A 20,777-nucleotide genomic window follows, 5' to 3' on the forward strand; every position below is an offset into this window, starting at 1 on the left:
GGGCGTGGCTTATTTAGTACACAGAGGGGAGGGGGCAGAGGGCGGGGCTAGCCAGTAAGTCACCTGAGACCTTAAGGAACTAGACTACTTCAATGCAGGAATACTGTGAATTCAAAAGCAACTCATTCCCTGAAGCAAAAGATGGAGAAATACCAAGAGCTAGAAATACCAAGGTCTGATTCCCCCACCTTCTCATAGGTCCCACCCATTGATTATTTTCAAGTAGACTTTTGGCAGGGGACTTCATGGAATGGAAGGCGCCCAGGCCCAATATTATCTTAAGCCCTGCGTTGGAGTCTTGACAGATCTGCAATTTACTAGCAATTTACCAGCAATTTACCTAAGACTCCACTTTCCCATCTGTAGAATAGGCTTAAGGGTACCAACTGACAGAGATGGAGTAAGAGTATGACTTATGCTGAAGCTCTCTATGGATTGCTGAATCCAGCGTGGGACCATTCCATCCTCATCCTTTGATGCAAACCTTTTGTGTGATATGAAGGGAGAAAATCCAACAGAAGCCTAGGATAATAATCCTCATCCAACACAGTCACATAAATAATAATAAAGAGACTTCCCTGGTGGTTCAGTGGTTAACACTGCACCTCCACTGCAAGGGACACAGGTTTGATCCCTGGTCAAACTAAGATCATCAACATCATCATCATCATCGACAAGAACCAATACAGCCACACCCAGGCACTCAAGTCTGTGTGACTTGTTGAAGGATATTGCAAAGAGAGGTTGAGATGCAACAAATATTTCTGGAACACTCCTGCCAGACATCATGTGAGATGCCTTTGCAAGTGCTACTGAATCTCCTCCTCAGATAGCTGCTTGGGAGAAGAGGAAACCAAGGCTCAGAGAGATTAATATTTATGACACAATTCCTACCTAGGGGGAGGGGGAATGTTATCAGTCCTGTAGAATCTGATGTAGATACGGCAAGGTCATAAGGTAAGATATCATGTGATTGTTAACTTACAGATTATATAACAGGAAAAGCAGTCTGATGGAAGATGTGGAGTTGAAAATTGGGAAACATCACCTCCTGCCCTGAGCTGTTCACTTAGTATCATGTACTCCTGGTTGTTGTACAACTCTTTGCAACCCCGTGTACTGCAGCACACCAGGCCTCCTGTCCCTCACCATCTCCCAGAGTTTGCCCATGTTCATTTCATCATCTGATACCCTCTTCTCCTGCCCTCCATCATTCCCAGCATCAGGGACTTTTCCAATGAGTCATCTATGCGCATCCTATGACCAAAATATTGGAGCTTCAGCTTCAGCATCAGTCCTCCCAGTAAGTATTCAGGGTTGATCACCCTTAAGATTGACTGGTTTGATCTCCCTGCTGTCCAAGGGACTTTCAAGAGTCTTCTCCAGCACCACAGCTTGAAGACATCAATTCTTTGGCATTCTTCCTTCTTTACGGTCCAGCTCTAAAAACTGTACATGACCACTGGGAAGACCATAGCCTTGACTATTTGAACCTTTGTTGACAGAGTAATGTGTCTGCTTTTCAACATACTGTCTAGGTTTGTCATTGCTTTCCTGCCAAGAAGCAATCATCTTCTGATTTGATGGCTGCAGTCACCGACCGCAGTGATTTTGGAGCCCAAGAAGAGGAAATCTGTCACTATTTCCACCTTTTCCCCTTCTATTTGCCATGAAGTAATGGGGCCAGATGCATGATCTTAGTTTTTTTAATATTTAGTCTTGAGCCGGCTCTTTCACTCTCCTCCTTCACCCTCATCAAGAGACTCTTTAGTTCCTCTTCGCTTTCTAGCATTAGAGTTGTATCATCTGCATATCTGAGGTTGTTGATGTTTCTCCCACCTATCTTGATTCCAGCTTGTGACTCATCCAGCCTGGCATTTCTCACAATGTGCTCAGCATATAGGTTAAACAAACAGGATGACAGCAGACAGCCCTGTCATACTCCTTTCTCGATCTTGAATCAATCAGTTGTTCCATATAGGGTTCTAACTGTTGCTTCTTGACCCGCACACAGGTTTCTCAGGAGACAGGTAAGATGGTCTGGTATTCCCATCTCTCTAAGAGCTTTCCAGTTTGTCATGATCATGGTACTAGCAAAGTTTTAAAGTCAGAGTCACCAGGCTCCAAACTTACTCTACCACTCAATAGCTGGGTATCTCAGCACATTTTATCATTTTACTGAGATTTCATTTTCACATTTATGAAATAAGGACAAACATGTCCACCTCCAAGGAGTTCTGCTGTTTAGTCGCTCAATCATGTCAGACTCTTTACGATCCCATGGACTGTAGCCCTCCAGGTTACTCTGTCCATGGGATTTCCCAGGGAAGAATACTGGAGTGGGTTGCCATTTCCTTCTTCAGGTGATCTTCCGGACCCAGGGATTAAACCCGTGTCTCCTGCACTGGCAGGTAGATTCTTTACCGCTGAGTCACCAGGGAAGACCCGTTTTGATAATCAGTTCAGTTCAGTTCAGTTCCATCGCTCAGTCGTGTCTGACTCATTGCGACCCCATGAATCGCAGCATCCCAGGCCTCCCAGTCCATCACCAACTCCCAGAGTCCACCCAAACTCATGTCCATGGAGTCGGTGATGCCATCCAGCCATCTCATCCTCTCTCGTCCCCTTCCCCTCCTGCCCCCAATCCTTCCCATCATCAGGGTCTTTTCCAATGTGTCAGCTCTCCGCACCAGGTGGCCAAAGTATTGGAGTTTCAGCTTCAACATCAGTCCTTCCAATGAACACCCAGGACTGATCTCCTTTAGGATGGACTGGTTGGATCTCCTTGCTGTCCAAGGGATTCTCAAGAGTCTTCTGCAACACCACAGTTCAAAAGCATCAATACTTCGGTGCTCAGCTGTCTTCACAGTCCAACTCTCACATCCATACATGACCACTGGAAAAACCATAGCCTTGACTAGACGGACTTTTGTTGGCAAAGTAATGTCTCTGCTTTTTAATATGCTATCTAGGTTGGTCATAATTTTCCTTCCAAGGAGTAAGCGTCTTTTAATTTCATGGCTGCAGTCACCATCTGCAGTGATTTTGGAGCCCAAAAAAATAAAGTCTGACACTGTTTCCACTGTTTCCCCATCTGTTTGCCATGAAGTGATGGGACCGGATGCCATGATCTTAGTTTTCTGAATGTTGAGCTTTAAGTCAACTTTTTCACTCTCCTCTTTCACTTTCATCAAGAGGCTTTTTAGTTCCTCTTCACTTTCTGCCACAAGGGTGGTGTCATCTGCATATCTGAGGTTATTGGCACTCTTGATTCCAGCTTATGCTTCTTGCAGCCCAGCATTTCTCATGATGTACTCTGCATATAAGTTAAATAAGCAGGGTGACAATATACAGCCTTGATGTACTCCTTTTCCTATTTGGAACCAGTCTATGGTTCCATGTCCAGTTCTAACTGTTGCTTCCTGACCTGCAGACAGGTTTCTCAAAAGGCAGGTCAGGTGGTCTGGTATTTCCATCTCTTTCAGAATTTTCCACAGTTTATTGTGATCCACACAGTCAAAGGCTTTGGCATAGTCAATAAAGCAGAAATAGATGTTTTTCTGGAACTCTCTTGCTTTTTCGATGATCCAGCGGATGTTGGCAATTTGATCTCTGGTTCCTCTGCCTTTTCTAAAACCAGCTTGAACATCTGGAATTTCACGGTTCACGTGTTGCTGAAGCCTGGCTTGGAGAATTTTGAGCATTACTTTACTAGCGTGTGAGATGAGTGCAATTGTTAATAGCCATTATCAAATAGCCACAAAATTATTATTTTAATTTGTATTTTTGATTGCCAGTAAGGTTGTTTCTTTTTATTAATATATGTCTATGTATTTGTATTTATTTTACAAAATATCTTTTCATGTCCTTTCTCATGTTCCTAAGTCATTCACTAATTTTTAAAATTGCTTTGTAGGAGCTCTTTATGATTTGAATATTAATTGTGGTGGAAACTGCCAGTTGCTTACTTGATATGCATTCTTCCCTTCTTTCTTACTAACAGAACTGTTCTTATGGAGAAGGAAAGGGCAACCCACTACCATCCATGGGATTGCAAAGAGTCAGATACAACTTAGTGACTGACCACCCATGCCTAACTTATAAACAATACTTGGTCATTGAAAAATAGTCTTACCTGTGGCAAAATGTGTAATTCTTCAGCTCTGTGATGTCTGCTTTACTTAAAATTGATTGGAAAAATTGTTTTAGTCTTTTTTAATCATATAAAATGCTTTTTAATGTATGCAGATATGAAGCACATAACTTATTTAAATATTGTTTCAATCCAGAATATTTAGGTAATATGGTTGTCATTAATGATAAACTTGCTGAAATAAGTTACAATTTACTGCCACTAATAAAACATCATAGCAACGTTAAAAAAAAAGAACTGTTCTTAAATAGTTTCTATAAATGAAGTTTTACAACATGCAGTTCTTTGTGTTTGGCTTCTTTTATTCATGTTTTCAAGGTTCATCTGTATTATAGCTCATATCAGTACTTCAACCTTCTTAATTGCTGAACAGTATTCTATTGTATATCTGGTTTATACCAGGTTTTATTGTACTTCTTCATTCATCAGTTGATAGACATGTTCTTTCCATTTTTTGGCTATCATGAATAATGCTACTATGAACATTCATGTAGAAATTTTTGTGTAGCTGTATATTTTCTGTTAGTTATATAACTAAATAATATCAATACAAAAATAATACTGAGTATCAAAATATTGAACTCTATGGATGTGAGAATTGGACTATAAAGAAAGCTGAGGGCTGAAGAATTGATGCTTTTGAACTGTGGTGTTGGAGAAGACTCTTGAGAGTCCCTTGGACTGCAAGGAGATCCAACAAGTCCATCCTAAAGGAAATCAGTCCTGAATATTCTTTGGAAGGACTGATGCTGAAGCTGAAACTACAATACTTTGGCCACCTGATTCAAAGAACTGACTCATTTGAAAAGCCCCTGATGCTGGGAAAGATTGACGGCGGGAGGAAGAAGGGGATGACAGAGGATGAGATGGTTGGATGGCATCACGACACAATGGACATGAGTTGGAGTAAACTCCAGGAGTTGGTGATGGACAGGGAGGCCTGTTGTGCTGCAGTCCATGGGGTCGCAAAGAGTCAGACATGACTGAGTGACTGAACTGAACTGATGCTGTAATTAATGAATTCAAAAGGAGGACATGATTCTTTGCCACATTAAATATTCATTCATTCATTCATTAAATATTTACAGTTTTGGGCTCCCCTGGTGGTCCACTGGTTAAGAATCTGCCTGTCAATGCAAGGGACATGGGTTCAATCCCTGGTCCAGGAAGATTCCACATGCTGCCGGGCAACTAAGCCCGTGCACCACAACTACTGAGCCCATGCTCTAGAACTGGAGAGCCATGACAAGAGAGCAATCCCACTTGCCACCACTAGAGAAAGCCTGAGTGCAACAAGAAGGACCTAGTGAGGCCAATACTAAATAATTAAAAATTCAAAAAATATTTATAGCTTCAATATATTCATTCATTTATTCAACTGTATATATTGAGTGCTTACTATGTATCAGGCATTTTGCTAGGAGCCTGAAATAAAATATTACATGCAAATCCCCAGGAAGAAACTATTTTCATTTGAAAAATCTATTACAAATAGAACTGGACCTCAGATATTTTAGCTTAGTTTGTTGGCAGCTTTTTCCCTATAAGTGGAATTGTAAGTGGATCATATGTTAACTCTATATTTAACCTTTTGAGGAAGTTGCCAAGCTTTTTCCAAAGTAGCTGCCCTACATTACATTTCCACCAGCAGTTTTTGACGGTTCTAATTTCTCCATATCCTGGCCAACATTTGTTATTATTTGTTTTTGATTATAGCTATCCTAGTGGATGTGAAGTGGTATTTCATTGTGGTTTTGATTTGCATTTCCCTGATGACTAAAGATGTTAAGCATCTTCTGCAAAAGTGGAAAGCAGACTATAACACTGAAAATATTATGAAGCTATCATACCAGCTCTGAACTGTGTATCTCCAGAATTATTTTTTTAATATTTATTTATATTTATTTATTTGGATGAGCCAGGTCTTGGTGGTGGTAGGCAGGATCTTCCATCTTCGTTGTGGGATGCAAGATCTTTAGTTGTGGCATGCAAACTCTTAGTTTCAGCATGTGGAATCTGGTTTACTGGCCAGGAAATGAATTTGGGCCCCCTGCCTTGGGAGCACAGAGTCTCAGTAACAAGATCACCATGGAAGTCCCCAGACTTATTTTTTATATGAGAGAAAAATTGGTAAGCCACTGCTTAGACACTCAGTTGTATCCGACTCTGCAACCCAATGAACTGCAGCCCGCCAAGGCTCCTCTGTCTGGGATTTTCCAGGCAAGAATATTGGAGTAGGTTGCCATTTCCTTCTCCAGTGAATCTTCCCAACCCAAGGATCAAATCCAGTCTCCTACATTGCAGGTGGATTCTTTACCGTCTGAGCTACCAGGGAATTTATTTTATTTTTTTAATCAATTTATTTATTATAATTGGAGGCTAATTACTTTACAATCAGTTCAGTTCAGTCGCTCAGTCGTGTCTGACTATTTGTGACCCCACGAACAGCAGCATACCAGGCCTCCCTGTCCATCACCAACTCCCGGAGTCCACCCAAACTCATTTCCATTGAGTTGGTGATGCTATCCAACCATCTCATCCTCTGTCATCCCCTTCTCCTCCCACCCTCAATCTTTCCCAGCCTGAGGGTCTTTTCAAATGAGGCAGTTCTTTGAATCAGGTGGTCAAAGTATTGGAGTTTCAGCTTCAGCATCAGTCCTCCCAATAAACACCCAGGACTGATCTCCTTTAGGATGGACTGGTTGGATCTCCTTGCAGTCCAAGGGACTCTCAAGAGTCTTCTCCAACACCACAGTTCAAAAGCATCAATTCTTCAGCCCTCAGCTTTCTTTATAGTCCAACTCTTACACCCATACATGACTACTGGAAAAACCATAGTCAAGAGCTGACTTGTTTGAAAAGACCCTGATGCTGGGAAAGATTGAGGGCAGGAGGAGAAGGGGACAACAAAGGATGAGATGGTTGGATGGCATCACCGACTCAATGGACATTGATTTGGGTGGACTCCGGGAGCTGGTGATGGACAGGGAGGCCTGGCGTGCTGCGGTTCATGAGGTCGCAAAGAGTTGGACATGACTGAGCGACTGAACTGAATTGACTAGACAGATATTTGTGGACAAGTAATGTCTCTGCTTTTCAGTATGCTATCTAGGTTGGTCATAACTTTCCTTACAAGGAGTAAGCGTCTTTTGATTTCATGGCTGCAATCACCATCTGCAGTGATTTTGGAGCCCCCAAAAATAAAGACAGTCACTGTTTCCACTGTTTCCCCATCTATTTGCCATGAAGTGATGGGACCAGATGCCATGATCTTAGTTTTCTGAATGTTGAGCTTTAAGCCAACTTTTTCACTCTCCTCTTTCACTTTCATCAAGAGGCTCTTTAGTTCTTCTTCACTTTCTGTCATAAGGGTGGTGTCATCTGCATCTCTGAGGTTACTGGTATTTCTCCCAGCAATCTTGATTCCAGCTTGTACTTCTTCCAGCCCAGCATTCCTCTTGATGTACTCTGCATATAAGTTAAATAAGCAGGGTGACAATATACAGCCTTGATGTACTCCTTTTCCTATTTGGAACCAGTCTGTGGTTCCATGTCCAGTTCTAACTGTTGCTTCCTGACCTGCAGACAGGTTTCTCAAGAGGCAGGTCAGATGGTCTGGTATTCCCATCTCTTTCAGAAGTTTCCACAGTTTATTGTGATCCACACAGTCAAAGGCTTTGGCATAGTCAATAAAGCAGAAATAGATGTTTTTCTGGAACTCTCTTGCTTTTTCGATGATCCAGCAGATGTTGGCAATTTGATCTCTGGTTCCTCTGCCTTTTCTAAAATCAGCTTGAACATCTGGAAGTTCACGGTTCACGTATTGCTGAAGCCTGGCTTGGAGAATTTTGAGCATTACTTTACTAGCATGTGAGATGAGTGCAATTGTGCGGTAGTTTGAGCATTCTTTGGCATTGCCTTTCTTTGGGATTGGAGCGAAAACTGACCTTTTCCAGTCCTGTGGCCACTGCTGAGTTTTTCAGATTTGCTGGCATATTGAGTGCAGCACTTTCACAGCATCAGCTTTTAGGATTTGAAATAGCTCAACTGGAATTCCGTCACCTCCACTAGCTTTGTTCGTAGTGATGCTTTCTAAGGCCCACTTTACTTCACATTCCAGGATGTCTGGCTCTAGGTGAGTGATCACACCATCATGATTATCTGGGTCGTGAAGATCTTTTTTGTATAGTTCTTCTGTGTATTCTTGCCACCTCTTCTTAATATCTTCTGCTTCTGTTAGGTCCATACCATTTCTGTCCTTTATCGAGCCTATCTTTGCATGAAATATTCCTTTGGTATCTCTTAATTTCCTTGAAGAAATCTCTAGTCTTTTGTGCTTGCACAATTTTTATGTGTGACCACACAACACGGTGTGAGGGTTCTTGGTTCCTGGCCTAGGAGTCAAACCCTGGCTCCCTGCAGTGGAATCTTAGAGTCTTAACCACTGGATCACCAGAGAAGTCCACAATTTTATTTTCCTAAATAACTTTTTAAAAGAAACTTTTTAATCTTTATTTGCTGTCTTAAGCCAGGCTCGTGCACAGCATGCAGGATCCTAATTCCCTGACCAGGGAATTGAACCTGTGTACCCTGCATTGGGACCACAGAGCCCCAACCACTGGACTGCCAGGGATGTCCCCAGAACTAATCGTAAACGTGCTTTTCAAAAGTAATTAAGGACACCTTGCCCTCAGTTTGGATTTACCTTACAGATAAAATCCCCTCTGTTCCTCCCTCCACTTTGAGAATCCCTGACGAGACATAAAGGAAGGACCAGCCAGCGGGTATCCCCACTTAGGAGTCACTGGAAAGTGGAGGCCTTAACATAAAGGTGAAGAAAAACTAGACAAACTTGAGCCAGTCTTTTAAAAATTACCAATGATAAACAAACGGGCATTGACTTGGCAAGCAAGACTTAATGACAGGCTGATGTAGGCTGGCAGAGTTTGAGAGAGTGGTTTTTATAACAGGCGAGCTCCTTTAGTCTGCAGTTTTTAGCATAACCTGGCTATCTGCGACTTGTGGCCTCGCACGTCCCAGGTGGACGTCACAGACTCTCCTGTGGAGGGTCCCTAGACAGAGCGACATTGACCACAGGAAGAAGAGAGAGATGGGGAGGCAACGACAGATTTTTGAGGGACGGAGGAAGGGAGCCCTTTATAGGTACGGAAACTCCGGGTGTTGGCCTCTATGAGCCGATCTGCGGAAGCATCAGCTCCTTCTACTCCCCTCTGGAGCTCAAAGGTACAGCCGCGGCTTAAAGGCCCTCGGTTCCGCCCTGGGGCCTTTGTTCCGGCGCAAAATGTTCCAGACTCAAAAGCCTGAGGGATGTGGGCGGGGGCGGGAGCTGCAAAGCAGCAAACCGGGGGCGGGGGGAGCGGAGACCGCGTCACCGCTGCGGCCGCTAGGGGGCGCGCGAGCCCTTGCGGCCGCCCGGCCCGCGCGCCTGCGCAGGTAGCCGCGCACGTGACCGCCGCCCCCGTGAGTCCGCGCCCCCGCGTGTTACATAACCCGTGCCCTGGCGGAGGCGGGGGTGGTGCGTCTGGCTTGGAGAGCTGGGAGCGTTACCAGCAGTCGCCATTTGGTCACCACCCTTGGGTTTGGCGCAGTGGCTTCTCATTTTTTGAATCCCGACGCTGCCATTTACCAGCTCTAGTCACAGACAAGTCATTTAGCCTTTCCGAGCCCCAGTGTACGAATCTGTTAACACTGGGCCATGTTAGTTGTGTGGATTAAATGAGAGGTGATGGGGTTGCATCAGGCACACTTAAAGTGAGCTCAACAATTCTCGGGGCTTCCCTGGGGGCGCAGCGGTAAAGAATCCGCCTGCCAATGTGGGTTAGCTTCCCCTGGAGGAGGAAATGGCAACTCACTGCAGTACTATAGCCTGGAGAATTCCATGGACAGAGGAGGCTGGTGGGCAACAGTCCAAGGAGTCGCAAAGACTTGAACACGACTGAGCACGGGAGCGTGCACACAAACACACCAATTCTCAGATTAAATAGGGCGGGAGGTCTCCAGGTACCGCTCCCCATCAACGGTGGGACTGGGCTCTGCCCTTGGCCCTGGGCCTGAGCCTGACTGTGGTTCTAGTGTTTTGCTTTTCAAACTAGTGTTTTAAGCTGCCTCTTTTCCGTATAACACGACCCACCTGAAGGCAATCTAACAGTTTCATCTGGCGCCCACCCAAAGAAGCAGCAGTCCCTTCCCTCGCCGGGAGGAAAACAGGCTTACTTACGGAGGGCCAGCTCCAACGTGGCACAGGAGTATAACCTCAAGAAATCACACATGCAATTGAGATTCAATAGATATGTGATGCCAGGTCATCAAGTTCTCCTGTAACTGTTACAGGGACAGCAAAGTACATGTGATAAATCTTTAATGAGGAATGGGAACACACTAAACTTATTCCTGGAAGAAATGAAGCAGAAATAGGTGGCTCACAATGGCCATACATGGCAGAAAAGGAAAAAGAAAAACTTAGTCTGGTCACAGTTCACACTTCGGCCAGACAAGAGAGCGTTGGGATGGAAGGATTTCACAACTAGCCAAGGATGGCATAACGGGTTTCAAAATCAGATACGTTCCAACCGTTTATGAAGCTGTATCTGTGGTGGAACCTACCCAGGACTACTAAGAAGTATTGGCCAAAGAATATAGTGAGGTTGTTTTCTTCTGAGAGGGACCTGCCCAACTGCTTTTATATTTCCAAACTAGAAGCCCAAGACCCTAGTTTAAAAGTGAGGAAAGACTTTGTGGGGGCTTCCTGGTGCCTCAGGGGTAAAGAATTCACCTGCAACGCAGGAGACTCGGGTTCAATCCCTGGGTCAGGAAGATTCCCTGGAGAAGGAAATGGCAACCTTCTCCAGTATTCTTGCCTGGGGAATCCCATGGACAAAGAAGGCTATCATCCACGGGGTCTCAAAGAGTCAGACACGACTGAACAACAGAAAAATGACCTTGTGACCACCTCTTCCACCTCCTTTCCTGGAGGCAGTGCAGCACTGTGTTTGATAAAGCCAGAGAGCTCTACAAAGATACAAATCCCAGTGTCCTTAAAAAAAAATTTTTTTTTTTCTTCTGTGCGCCAGCATTTCAAATACAAACTCCTGGGTAGTTGCAGCATTTTTCCTGATTTGCTTTTACAGTTTACATCCTAGAAGCAAAGTTGGACATCAGAGAGAAAGGCCTTGGCTTTGTCATTGCTGCTCACAGGCAGCAGTACCACTCTGCAGTCCCACACGCTTTATGAATGTGCTCATATAGGCATTGAAGTCTTCCTCCCCCTAACATCACCCATATCCTTCGTTCCGCTGTAAGCATGAATTTCTGTTTCAAAGTCACATGCGTGAGGCTGAGATTCCTCCTTGAAAGCCAGTGAGAGCTGATCCTGGGCTTCATGTGGTCATGAGATGAAAGATTTGAAGATGCTCCAATATTTCCAGTTGTATCCTTTATATTAAGCAGGCCTGGAAACAAGTCTCAAACAGTTCTTGCATGTTGGGAAGAATGTGTTTAGAACTTTAAGGGTTTCCTATTGACAAAAGAAGTGAAACTCGCTGTTTGAGTGGCCTAGCAAGTGGATCATGGTGGCTCTGTGGAAGAAACTGAAAAACATGAAGAACAGAAAAACAGTAATAAAAAGCTGAGAAACTGATAAAGAGGAAGAACCGAACAGCTCAAATTTTCATAAACTTGTTAAAGTGTTCCATGCTGTAAAATACCTGAATGATTTCATTTCTGAGCAAAATCCCTCTGTGGAGAGAAACCTGAAAATTACGTGTGGTTGAGCGACTTCACTTTCACTTTTCACTTTCATGCATTGGAGAAGGAAATGGCAACCCACTCCAGTATTCTCGCCTGGAGAATCCCAGGGACGGCAGAGCCTGGTGGGCTGCCATCTATGGGTTAGCACAGAGTCGGACATGACTAAAGCGACTTAGCAACAGCAGGTCCATCAAAAGACTCCTGATAACTGTACACAGTAGTTTTCTCCATAGTAGCTAAAAATGGAAACAGTTGTGGTACATCCATACATCGTGCATGTGCCGTGTGCTCAGTTGCTTCTGACTCTTTGTGACCCCATGGACTGTAGGCTGCCAGGCTCCTCTGTCCATGGATTTGTCCAGGCAAGAATACTGGAGTAGGTTGCCATTTCCTCCTCCAGGGGATCTTCCCGACACAAGTCTCCTGTGTCTCCTGCATTTCAGGTGGACTCTTTACTTGCTGAGCCATCAGGGAAGCCCATGCATACAATGGAATACTCAAACAATGGAAACAATAAGCTATCATTTCATGCAACAACATGGATGACTCTCACAGACATAATGTTGAGAAAAAAACAGGTCAGACACAAAAGAATACAAAGAACACATACTATTTTGTTTCATTTGCAAGAAATCGATGAAGTCAGCCAGTCTGTCAGTTCAGTCGCTCAATCGTGTCCAACTCTTTGCCACCGCATGGACCGCAGCACACCAGGCCTCCCTGTCCATCACCAAGTCCCGGAGTTTACTCAAACTCATGTCCATTGAGTCGGTGATGCCACCCAACCATCTCATCCTCTGTTGTCCCCTTCTCCTCCTGCCTTCAATCTTTCCCGGCATCAGGGTCTTTTCAAATGAGCTCTTCACATCAGGTGGCTAAAGTATTGATGAAGAGGTAAAGCTAATCTATAGAGCTCAAGTAGGAGGTACCTTTAGGGGTGTTGTGTCAGGGCAAGAAGGAGCTGTCTAGAATGCTGGACATTTTCATCTTTTTGCTGTATGTAAAATTCCCTGAGCAGTTTCAGGTTAGTGTACTTTGTATATGTTACATTTCAGTAAAAAAAAAAAAAAGTTAAAAAGTTAAAATTACTTGTAGCACTGTGGGATATTTGAGCTATTACCAGCAAATTGAGCAGTTCAAGAGTCAGCGGGAACAACTGGTGAAGAAGCATTGAAACCAGCAACAGCCGAGCAGGTTCAGCTTCTCAAACTGAGCTAGAGTTGGCCTTGGATTAGGCTTGGCATCTGTCCGCCAAGACATATCTTTAGTTTTGTTGTCACACTGGCAAGAATATCCAGGTTGTGTGGATAACAAGTGTTCAGGTTCACATCTTTCTTTTTCTTTCTTTCTGTTTATAACTTTTTTTTTCTTTTTTTAATATTTATTTGGCAGTGTCATTTTAGTTGAAGCATACTGGCTCTCTATTGCATCATGTGGGGTCTTTCTTTTTAATATATGTTCTTTCTCTTTAATTATAATAATATAAAGGACTTCCCTGACGGTCCAGTGGTAAAGACTCCATGCTTCCAGTGCAGGGGGTGTGGGTTTGATCCCTCATCAGAGAACTAAGAGCCCACACGGGGCGTGGCAGAAGAAGAAGAGAAAAGAAAATTATATTCTGTACATCATTATATGTGTACTGCCCTGTATTGTATTTTACATGAAGGTAACATATGCTGCAAAGAGCCTGACACAACTTAGCAATTTAGTGACTGAACAACATCTGCTGTACCTAATAGATGGGGTAAGTAAGGGATTTTCAAGGGTAATTTTAACTATGAGATGTAATTGGCCCTTTCCTTCTCCATCCCCTAGAAATGTGAAGCATGTAGCACAGTGTCTGACATACAGGAAATACCTTCAGCTTGGACCCCCACCTCCTACAACACACATGTGCTCTCTCACTAAAGCTGCCAAAGGCCAAAAAGTTGTGTACGTAACCAGACTTGAATTGTCTGTTGTGCTGTGTCCTCCTTGTCTTCTTACTCTGCACACTCTCTCAAGGGCCCCTCTTGATTCTCGGAGTTCAACTCCTGGCTGACACACTTCCCGTATTTATATCTCTAGTCCAGGCTTCTCACTACCCCACCCCCCATCCCCAGGCCTGCCATTGTCAAGCATGTTCTGGATGGTTCCACTGAGTTGTTGTGGCACCTCAAAAACACATCCTAAAGTGAATCCACCATCTCTTTCTCCCACCCTCCTGGCCCTGTCCCCAACGGCTCCTCTTTCTGTCATCTCCACCTTCACTGTGGCACCACCTTCTGACAAAGTCTTCCCAGCTAGAAACCTCCCTTTTGGCTTTTCCTGGTGCTGTAGTGGTTAAGTATCCATCTTGCAATGAAGGGGAAGTGGGTTCCCCTGGTCTGGGAACTAAGATCCCACATGACTCGGGGCAACAAAATTCTTGCGCCACATCTACTGAGTGTAAGGAGAATGTGGAGAAAGAGAGAGACAGCCGGGCATTCAGGCAGAGAAAGATTTATTATAAAAGAGAGAAAATAACTGGCTTTAGAGAGAAATCAGTGCCCTCCCTTTACAGCCAACCCTTCTTATACCCTATCGATGGGAAATTGTGCCCTGAAGGGAGGGGGCCTTAGTTTATCTTTAGCCCACAGCTGGGATCTTGTAGTCTGAGGGGTGTGACAGTTGGGTGGTCACGTAATCTTGAGAAACTGGCACCAGCAGGGAAAAACAGGCTATCGCCTTAAGGGAAAAATAGGATGTCACCAGGGCAATAGGGCCACTGTGACTTCATCCCTTGTTTGTCAGGTCACCACAATGGGCCACTTTTAAACTATAGCCTATGAGCCCCTTGTGGACCCTAACACTGAGCCCACAAGCTCTAGAGCTGATGCTCCACAACAAGAGAAGCCCCGCCCACGCGGCCAAAATGAAAAAAGGAAACCTCCCTTTCTCTCTTTCCTCCTCCTGGCCTTAGCATCTAATCAGTCACCAGATCTTGCCGTTTCATCAGTGTTTCTTGAATTCTTTTCATCCTTATTTCAACTGCCCTATTCCAGGCTCTCAACACTTTGTCACCTGGGCCACTGGAACCAATCTCCTCGCTCCCACCTATTTCCCTTGAAGCCTGCTTTCCATTGCTGCCAGGGTGATCTTTCTAAAAGGAGTTTTCCACCATGTTCCCCCCCAGTTTCTTTCTTATGTGGCTCCCCATTACCCATCTGTCCTACTAGGTAACGTTTGCATTCTCAGGCCTCCTGATCTCACACCCACTTCCCTAGGCTTGTGTCTCAAGCTTCCGTTCTCGCTACAGCAACCCTGAAGTCTTCCATGCACTACTGCTTCTGGTTTTTTTTTTTTTGGTTTCACTGGGTCTTCATTACAGTGCACGAGTTCCTCATTGCAGTGGCTGCTCTTGTTGTGGAGCACAGGCTCTAGGCACGTGGGCCTCTGTGGTTGTGACGCATGGGCTTAGTTGCTCCATGGCATGTGAAATCTTCCAGGACCTGGGATGGAACCCGTATGCCCTGCATTGGCAGGGAGAGTCTTATGCACTGTACCACCAGGGAAGTCCTGTTTTTTGTTGTTGTTGTTGTTTTTATGTTGACCGCTCAGTCTGAATGTCTTCTTCATGCAGTGACTCTAATCCACTCTCTGTCCTGCAGAACCACTTGTCAGATAAATTCCTTGTCATTTTTTTTTCTTTTTTGGCCGCACTGTATGGCATGAGGGATCTTAGTTCCCTGACCAGGGATCAAACCTCTGCCCCCTTCAGTGGAAGCATGAAGTCTTAACCACTGGGCAGCCTGGGAAGTCTCCTCCTATCATTCTTAAAGATTCAGTCCACTGTCATCTCCTCCAGGACACTTTCCTTTCTGAACTGCTTGATCCCTGGTTAGCAGTCCTATTCTTTTTACTCCCCTAGTGCCTTCCAGATACCCAGAATTTTATCTAACACATGATAAACTGTTTTATAAATGTTCTTGTAACTTCCTTGAGGATTCACTGCTTAGTCCTCAGTGCTCAGCATACATGATTAAATTTGAACCAGAAACTGTTCTAAGTGCTTTACTGAATAACCTCACTGAATCCTCGCTAGAGCCTATGCAGTAGATAAACCAACAGTATCTCCATTTTACAGAGAGAGAAACAGGCATGAGGAAGTTAGTATTGGCCCAAGGTCCCCTGCCTACCAGCCTTCAGGCATTCACATCCAGTCAGCCTGGCTCCACAGCAGGTATTGCCACTATCTTATATTGTGCTAAGTCACTCAGTTGTGTCCAACTCTTTGCGATCCTATGGACGGTAGCCCTCCAGGTGCCTCTGTCCATGGGGATTTCCCTGGCAAGAATACTGGAGTGGGTTGCCATTTCCTCCTGCAGGGAATCTTCCCAATTCAGGGATCAAATCGGTGTCTCCCTCATTGGGAGATTATTTACTGCTGAGCCATGGATATTGCATCTCTATAAAATGGGCACTTGGGATTTCCCTGGTGGCCCAGTGCTTAATAATCCACCTTGCAATGCAAGGGACACGGGTTCGATCCCTAGTTAGGGAACTAATATCCCACATGTCTCAGAGCAACTAAGCCCATGCGATGCAACTAGAGAATCTGTGCGCTGCAGTGAAAGATTCCTCATGATGCATCTAAGGCCTGACACAGTCAAATAAATAAGTATTTTTAAAAAGATAAAGTGGGCCCTTAGTAAATGTTATGGAAACAGAAATAGCTATGCTTAGTTGAGTGCATACTACTAGCAGCCTTTGCCTGGATTATCTCAACCCTGTGAAGTAACTACCATCATTATTCCCATATCACTTAAGAGAAAACTGCTCTGGAGAAGTTTGGCAACCTCTCCAAGGTCACAGAGCTAATTAGTGCCATAGCTTCACACACAAGCAAGGTCTTAACCACTACACTACCAGATGAGGCCACTAGCTCAGCAATGGATTTATGTGTAGGGTGATGCATGCAGACCTCTGACACCTGACACTCAGAGCCAGAAACTCAGATTTCAGAACCCCAGGCTTTCAGTCGGCTGACTCACACCCCAGGTCAGAAAAAGATCAGCCCAGTAACATGACCTAGAATCAGCAGCACTCGGAAATAGATGGCATCACAATGGAGGTCCTTCTGTGACCTCGTGTCCCATATCCTGAGGGGCTCAGGAGCTGGTTGCCCAGGCGACTCAAAGTTTTTGAAGAACAGACCTCCAGGGACCTCAAAGTGACAATACCATGAAAGGGTTAATTCTGAGCTTGGGCTGCTGGGGCGGACTCCCTAGTGGCCAAGAATGGGCTAAGTGCCAGGCAGACCACCTGGGGGCGGCGGGGGCGGCCTGCACGCTGCCCAGAGGTTAACTGCCTGTGAGTGGCCTCTACACCGGGCCCCGACGGCCCCGCCCCAGCCGAGTGTTAATTACCCTCTAGGGGACCTGTATGCAGGTCAGGAAGCAACAGTTAGAACTGGACATGGAACAACAGACTGGTTCCAAATAGGGAAAGGAGTACGACAAGGCTGTATATTGTCACCCTGCTTATTTAACTTAATGCAGAGTACATCATGAGAAACGCTGGACTGGAAGAAGCACAAGCTGGAATCAAGATTGCCAGGAGAAATATCAATAACCTCAGATATGCAGATGGCACCACCCTTATGGCAGAAAGTGAAGAGGAACTAAAAAGCCTCTTGATGAAAGTGAAAGAGGATAGTGAAAAAGTTGACTTAAAGCTCAACATTCAGAAAACTAAGATCATGGCATCCGGTCCCATCACTTCATGGCAAACAGATGGGGAAACAGTGGAAACAGTGTCAGACTTTATTTTTTTGGACTCCAAAATCACTGCAGATGGTGACTGCAGCCATGAAATTAAAAGTTGCTTACTCCTTGGAAGGAAAATTATGACCAACCTAGATAGCATATTTAAAAGCAGAGACATTACTTTGCCCACAAAGGTCTGTCTAGTCAAGGCTATGGTTTTTCCAGTAGTCATGTATGGATGTGAGAGTTGGACTGTGAAGAAAGCTGAGCGCCGAAGCATTGATGCTTTTGAACTGTGGTGTTGGAGAAGACTCTTGAGAATCCCCTGGACTGCAAGGAGATCCAACCAGTCCACCCTAAAGGAGATCAGTCCTGGGTGTTCATTGGAAAGACTGATGTTGAAGCTGAAACTCCAATACTTTGGACTCCGGGAGTTGGGGATGGACAGGGAGGCCTGGCGTGCTGAGACTCATGGGGTCCCAAAGAGTCGGACACGACTGAACGACTGAACTGACTGACTGAGGGGCCCCCCCCCGGGGGGGTGGGCTCGGGGAGCGACTCGACCTGCCGCGGCGGCGAAAGGGTTAATCGCCCCGGAGAGCTTTGTGGGCGGGGCCGGCGCGGGGCGCGGCCTGGGGGCGGGGTCGGAGGCGGAAGCGGCCGGGGTTCTGCGCCCTGCGCTCTTCGGTAACTTTCGCCTCGGCTCCTCGGGAGGGCCGGCGACCTCCGGGTACGCGAAGCCGGGTGAGATCCGGGGGCGGTGACAGGGGCACGGAGCGGGCGAAGGGGACGGTCCCTGGGCAGGCCTAAAGGCAGCGAACTCGAGAGTCTCGAGAGACCCGGACAGGTGGGTGAGGGCAGGGTAATGATGGGCCTGGGAGCTTTGGGGGGAGCGAAGAGGGAGGAGCGGGGAGGTGAGCAAACCTGGGGACAAGGATGGGTGCGAAACTGAGTGACGAGTCCCCTCCAGGATGATCCCTCGGTTCACCCCTTCTTCTCTCCCAAATCCTCTCTAGGTCGATCCCGACCCGGAGCTCGACTTTCAGAAGAGAGACGCCGCAGCAAACCTCTCTCGGGGAATCGTCCAGCTCCTCACCTCCATGGGCCAGACGGCCTTGGCAGGGAGCAGCAGCGGCCCCTCCACCCCACAGGCCCTGTACCCTGACCGGTCTCGTCCCGAGGGCTTGGAGGAGCTGCTGTCTGCTCCCCCTCCTGACCTGGGGGCCCAGCGGCGCCACGGCTGGAACCCCAAGGACTGCTCGGAGAACATCGAGGTCAAGGAAGGGGGCTTGTGCTTTGAGCGGCGGCCCGTAGCCCAGAGCACTGATGGGGCCCGGGGTAAGAGGGGCTACTCGAGGGGCCTGCACGCCTGGGAGATCAGCTGGCCCCGGGAACAGAGGGGCACCCACGCCGTGGTGGGCGTGGCCACAGCCCTCGCCCCGCTGCAGGCTGACCACTACGCGGCGCTGCTGGGCAGCAACAGCGAGTCGTGGGGCTGGGACATTGGGCGAGGGAAACTGTATCATCAGAGCAAGGGGCCTGGAGCCCCCCAGTATCCACCCGGACCTCAGGGTGAGCCGCTGGAGGTGCCAGAGAGGCTGCTGGTGGTACTGGACATGGAAGAGGGAACTCTGGGCTACGCTGTCGGGGGCACCTACCTGGGGCCGGCCTTCCGAGGACTGAAGGGCAGGACCCTCTATCCAGCAGTAAGCGCAGTCTGGGGCCAGTGCCAGGTCCGCATCAACTACCTGGGCGAAAGGAGAGGTGAGGCCTGGGATGGGTGTGGGGCGATTGTGTTCGGTCCCTGGTGGCTGTGGTTTGGGATGGATGCTCAGCACCTTACAACCACAGAGGGAATGGGCCATCATCTGACTGATCTCCTATCCAGTTCAGTGCCAGGAATGGCTAAGGGATTTCACAGCTGTTACCTAAGTTCATCTTCCTAATAGTCCTAGAGGTAAAAGTAAGTAAAAGTTGCGAAAGCAACTTGCTAGTAGGTAGTGAGTCCTCAGAACGGAGGGACACACCCCAGGGATTAGGGCTTCCCAGGACAGCTCAGCCCCTGGAACAAGAGGCGCAAAGGGTTAAATCTGCCCTGGGCTAGGAGTCCAACTCCAGGAGGAAGAGGACCTGCAGTGCCAGGCGCTTGGGGCGTGTACCCAGCTCTCTGGGCTCTGACTCGGTGACACATACCTACTTCCTTCCTCAGTCAAACCCCAGGAAGGAGCCGTTGAGGCTGGGGCACCTGGAGGAGAGCAGTGAAGGAGGCAGGCCTCAGGGTGGGGCTGCGGGCAGGGGCCTCCTTAGGGAACCAGGGAGCCAGGCCTTGCTGCAGTTGCAGTCTTCAGCAGAGGGTGGCCACCTCTCCCCACCATGGCTCATGGAAACTATTGTAGAGTGAAAAGGGCCTGCCTTTTCCACCAGCCCCAGTGCCAAGGCCTCTCTGGATTCAAAGCCTGGGCCAGACCCACTGTCAGAGCTGCCTTGGCCCCTTGCTTTGAGGGCCTTAGGGCTTTACCCCAGCTCTGACTGGGGATGCGTGAGATCTGTAATGCCTCCCCCAGAGCAGATGCAGAACTTCAGGGCACCTTAGGCCTCCCGCTCAACCGTGGTGGGAGGGGACTTGCAGCCGGAGAACAGAGGGAGCCCAGGCAGGACCCCGTGGTTTGAGGACTTCTGGCTGGAGGCCGTACCCCTACTCACCTTCCCTCCTTCTCTCCCCCAGCAGAACCATACTCCCTTCTGCACCTGAGCCGCCTGAGCGTGCGCCACGCCCTGGGGGACACCCGGCTAGGCCACGTTTCCGCCCTGCCCCTGCCCCCTGCCCTGAAGCGCTACCTGCTCTACCAGTGACCTGGGGGAACCACACGTGGCCCTGTGGCCTTGACTCACCCCTCGGGGGCAGGAGGCACTGCTGGCCGAAACTGGCCACCTACCGCCAGGGAGGCTGGGGGCAAGCAAGGCTGGGTCCCACCCCCACCCTAGGTCTGAGGAGGGCCACGGCTCCAGAGCCACCACCCAGAGGGTGGAAGGGACGGAGCCATTAGTCAAGGCTGTGGCAGCCTGGTACACAAGACATTTTTGTAAGTAAAAATTATAAGAGATGTGCTGCTGTAGAAACTGGTCTGTGG

The 20,777-nt window shown here is 47.1% G+C and overlaps 1 protein-coding gene across 15 annotated transcripts; it reads left to right on the forward strand.

Annotated features, from left to right (window-relative positions):
- The first annotated feature begins 1 nt into the window (after position 1).
- On the forward strand, positions 2-20,766 carry SPSB2 (splA/ryanodine receptor domain and SOCS box containing 2). Of its 15 annotated transcripts, none has more exons than XM_081588073.1 (4): positions 13,736-13,852; positions 16,026-16,121; positions 18,663-19,410; positions 20,372-20,766. In XM_081588073.1, exons 3-4 carry the CDS (start codon positions 18,747-18,749, stop codon positions 20,497-20,499), a joined length of 792 nt encoding a protein of 263 aa, XP_081444199.1. In that variant the 5' UTR covers positions 13,736-13,852; positions 16,026-16,121; positions 18,663-18,746; the 3' UTR covers positions 20,500-20,766. The 15 variants fall into 15 exon arrangements, with proteins under 15 accessions (XP_081444191.1, XP_081444190.1, XP_081444199.1 ...); XM_081588078.1 differs by having other exon boundaries at positions 20,375-20,766; XM_081588071.1 differs by lacking the exon at positions 13,736-13,852 and adding an exon at positions 14,736-15,454.
- Positions 20,767-20,777: the final 11 nt, after the last annotated feature.

This window comes from Giraffa tippelskirchi, chromosome 4 (assembly GCF_054371585.1).
Source record: "Giraffa tippelskirchi isolate mGirTip1 chromosome 4, T2T-mGirTip1v1.2.pri, whole genome shotgun sequence".
NCBI lineage: Eukaryota > Metazoa > Chordata > Mammalia > Artiodactyla > Giraffidae > Giraffa > Giraffa tippelskirchi.

Excerpts from the sequence above, each read along its gene's own strand:
- SPSB2 (XM_081588064.1), top strand. The coding sequence starts at position 93 with ATGCAGGAATACTGTGAATTCAAAAGCAACTCATTCCCTGAAGCAAAA. Across the intron at positions 174-18,662 it reads CAAGAGCTAGAAATACCAAG|GTCGATCCCGACCCGGAGCT; the intron begins GTCTGATTCCCC and ends AATCCTCTCTAG. Across the intron at positions 19,411-20,371 it reads CTACCTGGGCGAAAGGAGAG|CAGAACCATACTCCCTTCTG; the intron begins GTGAGGCCTGGG and ends TCTCTCCCCCAG.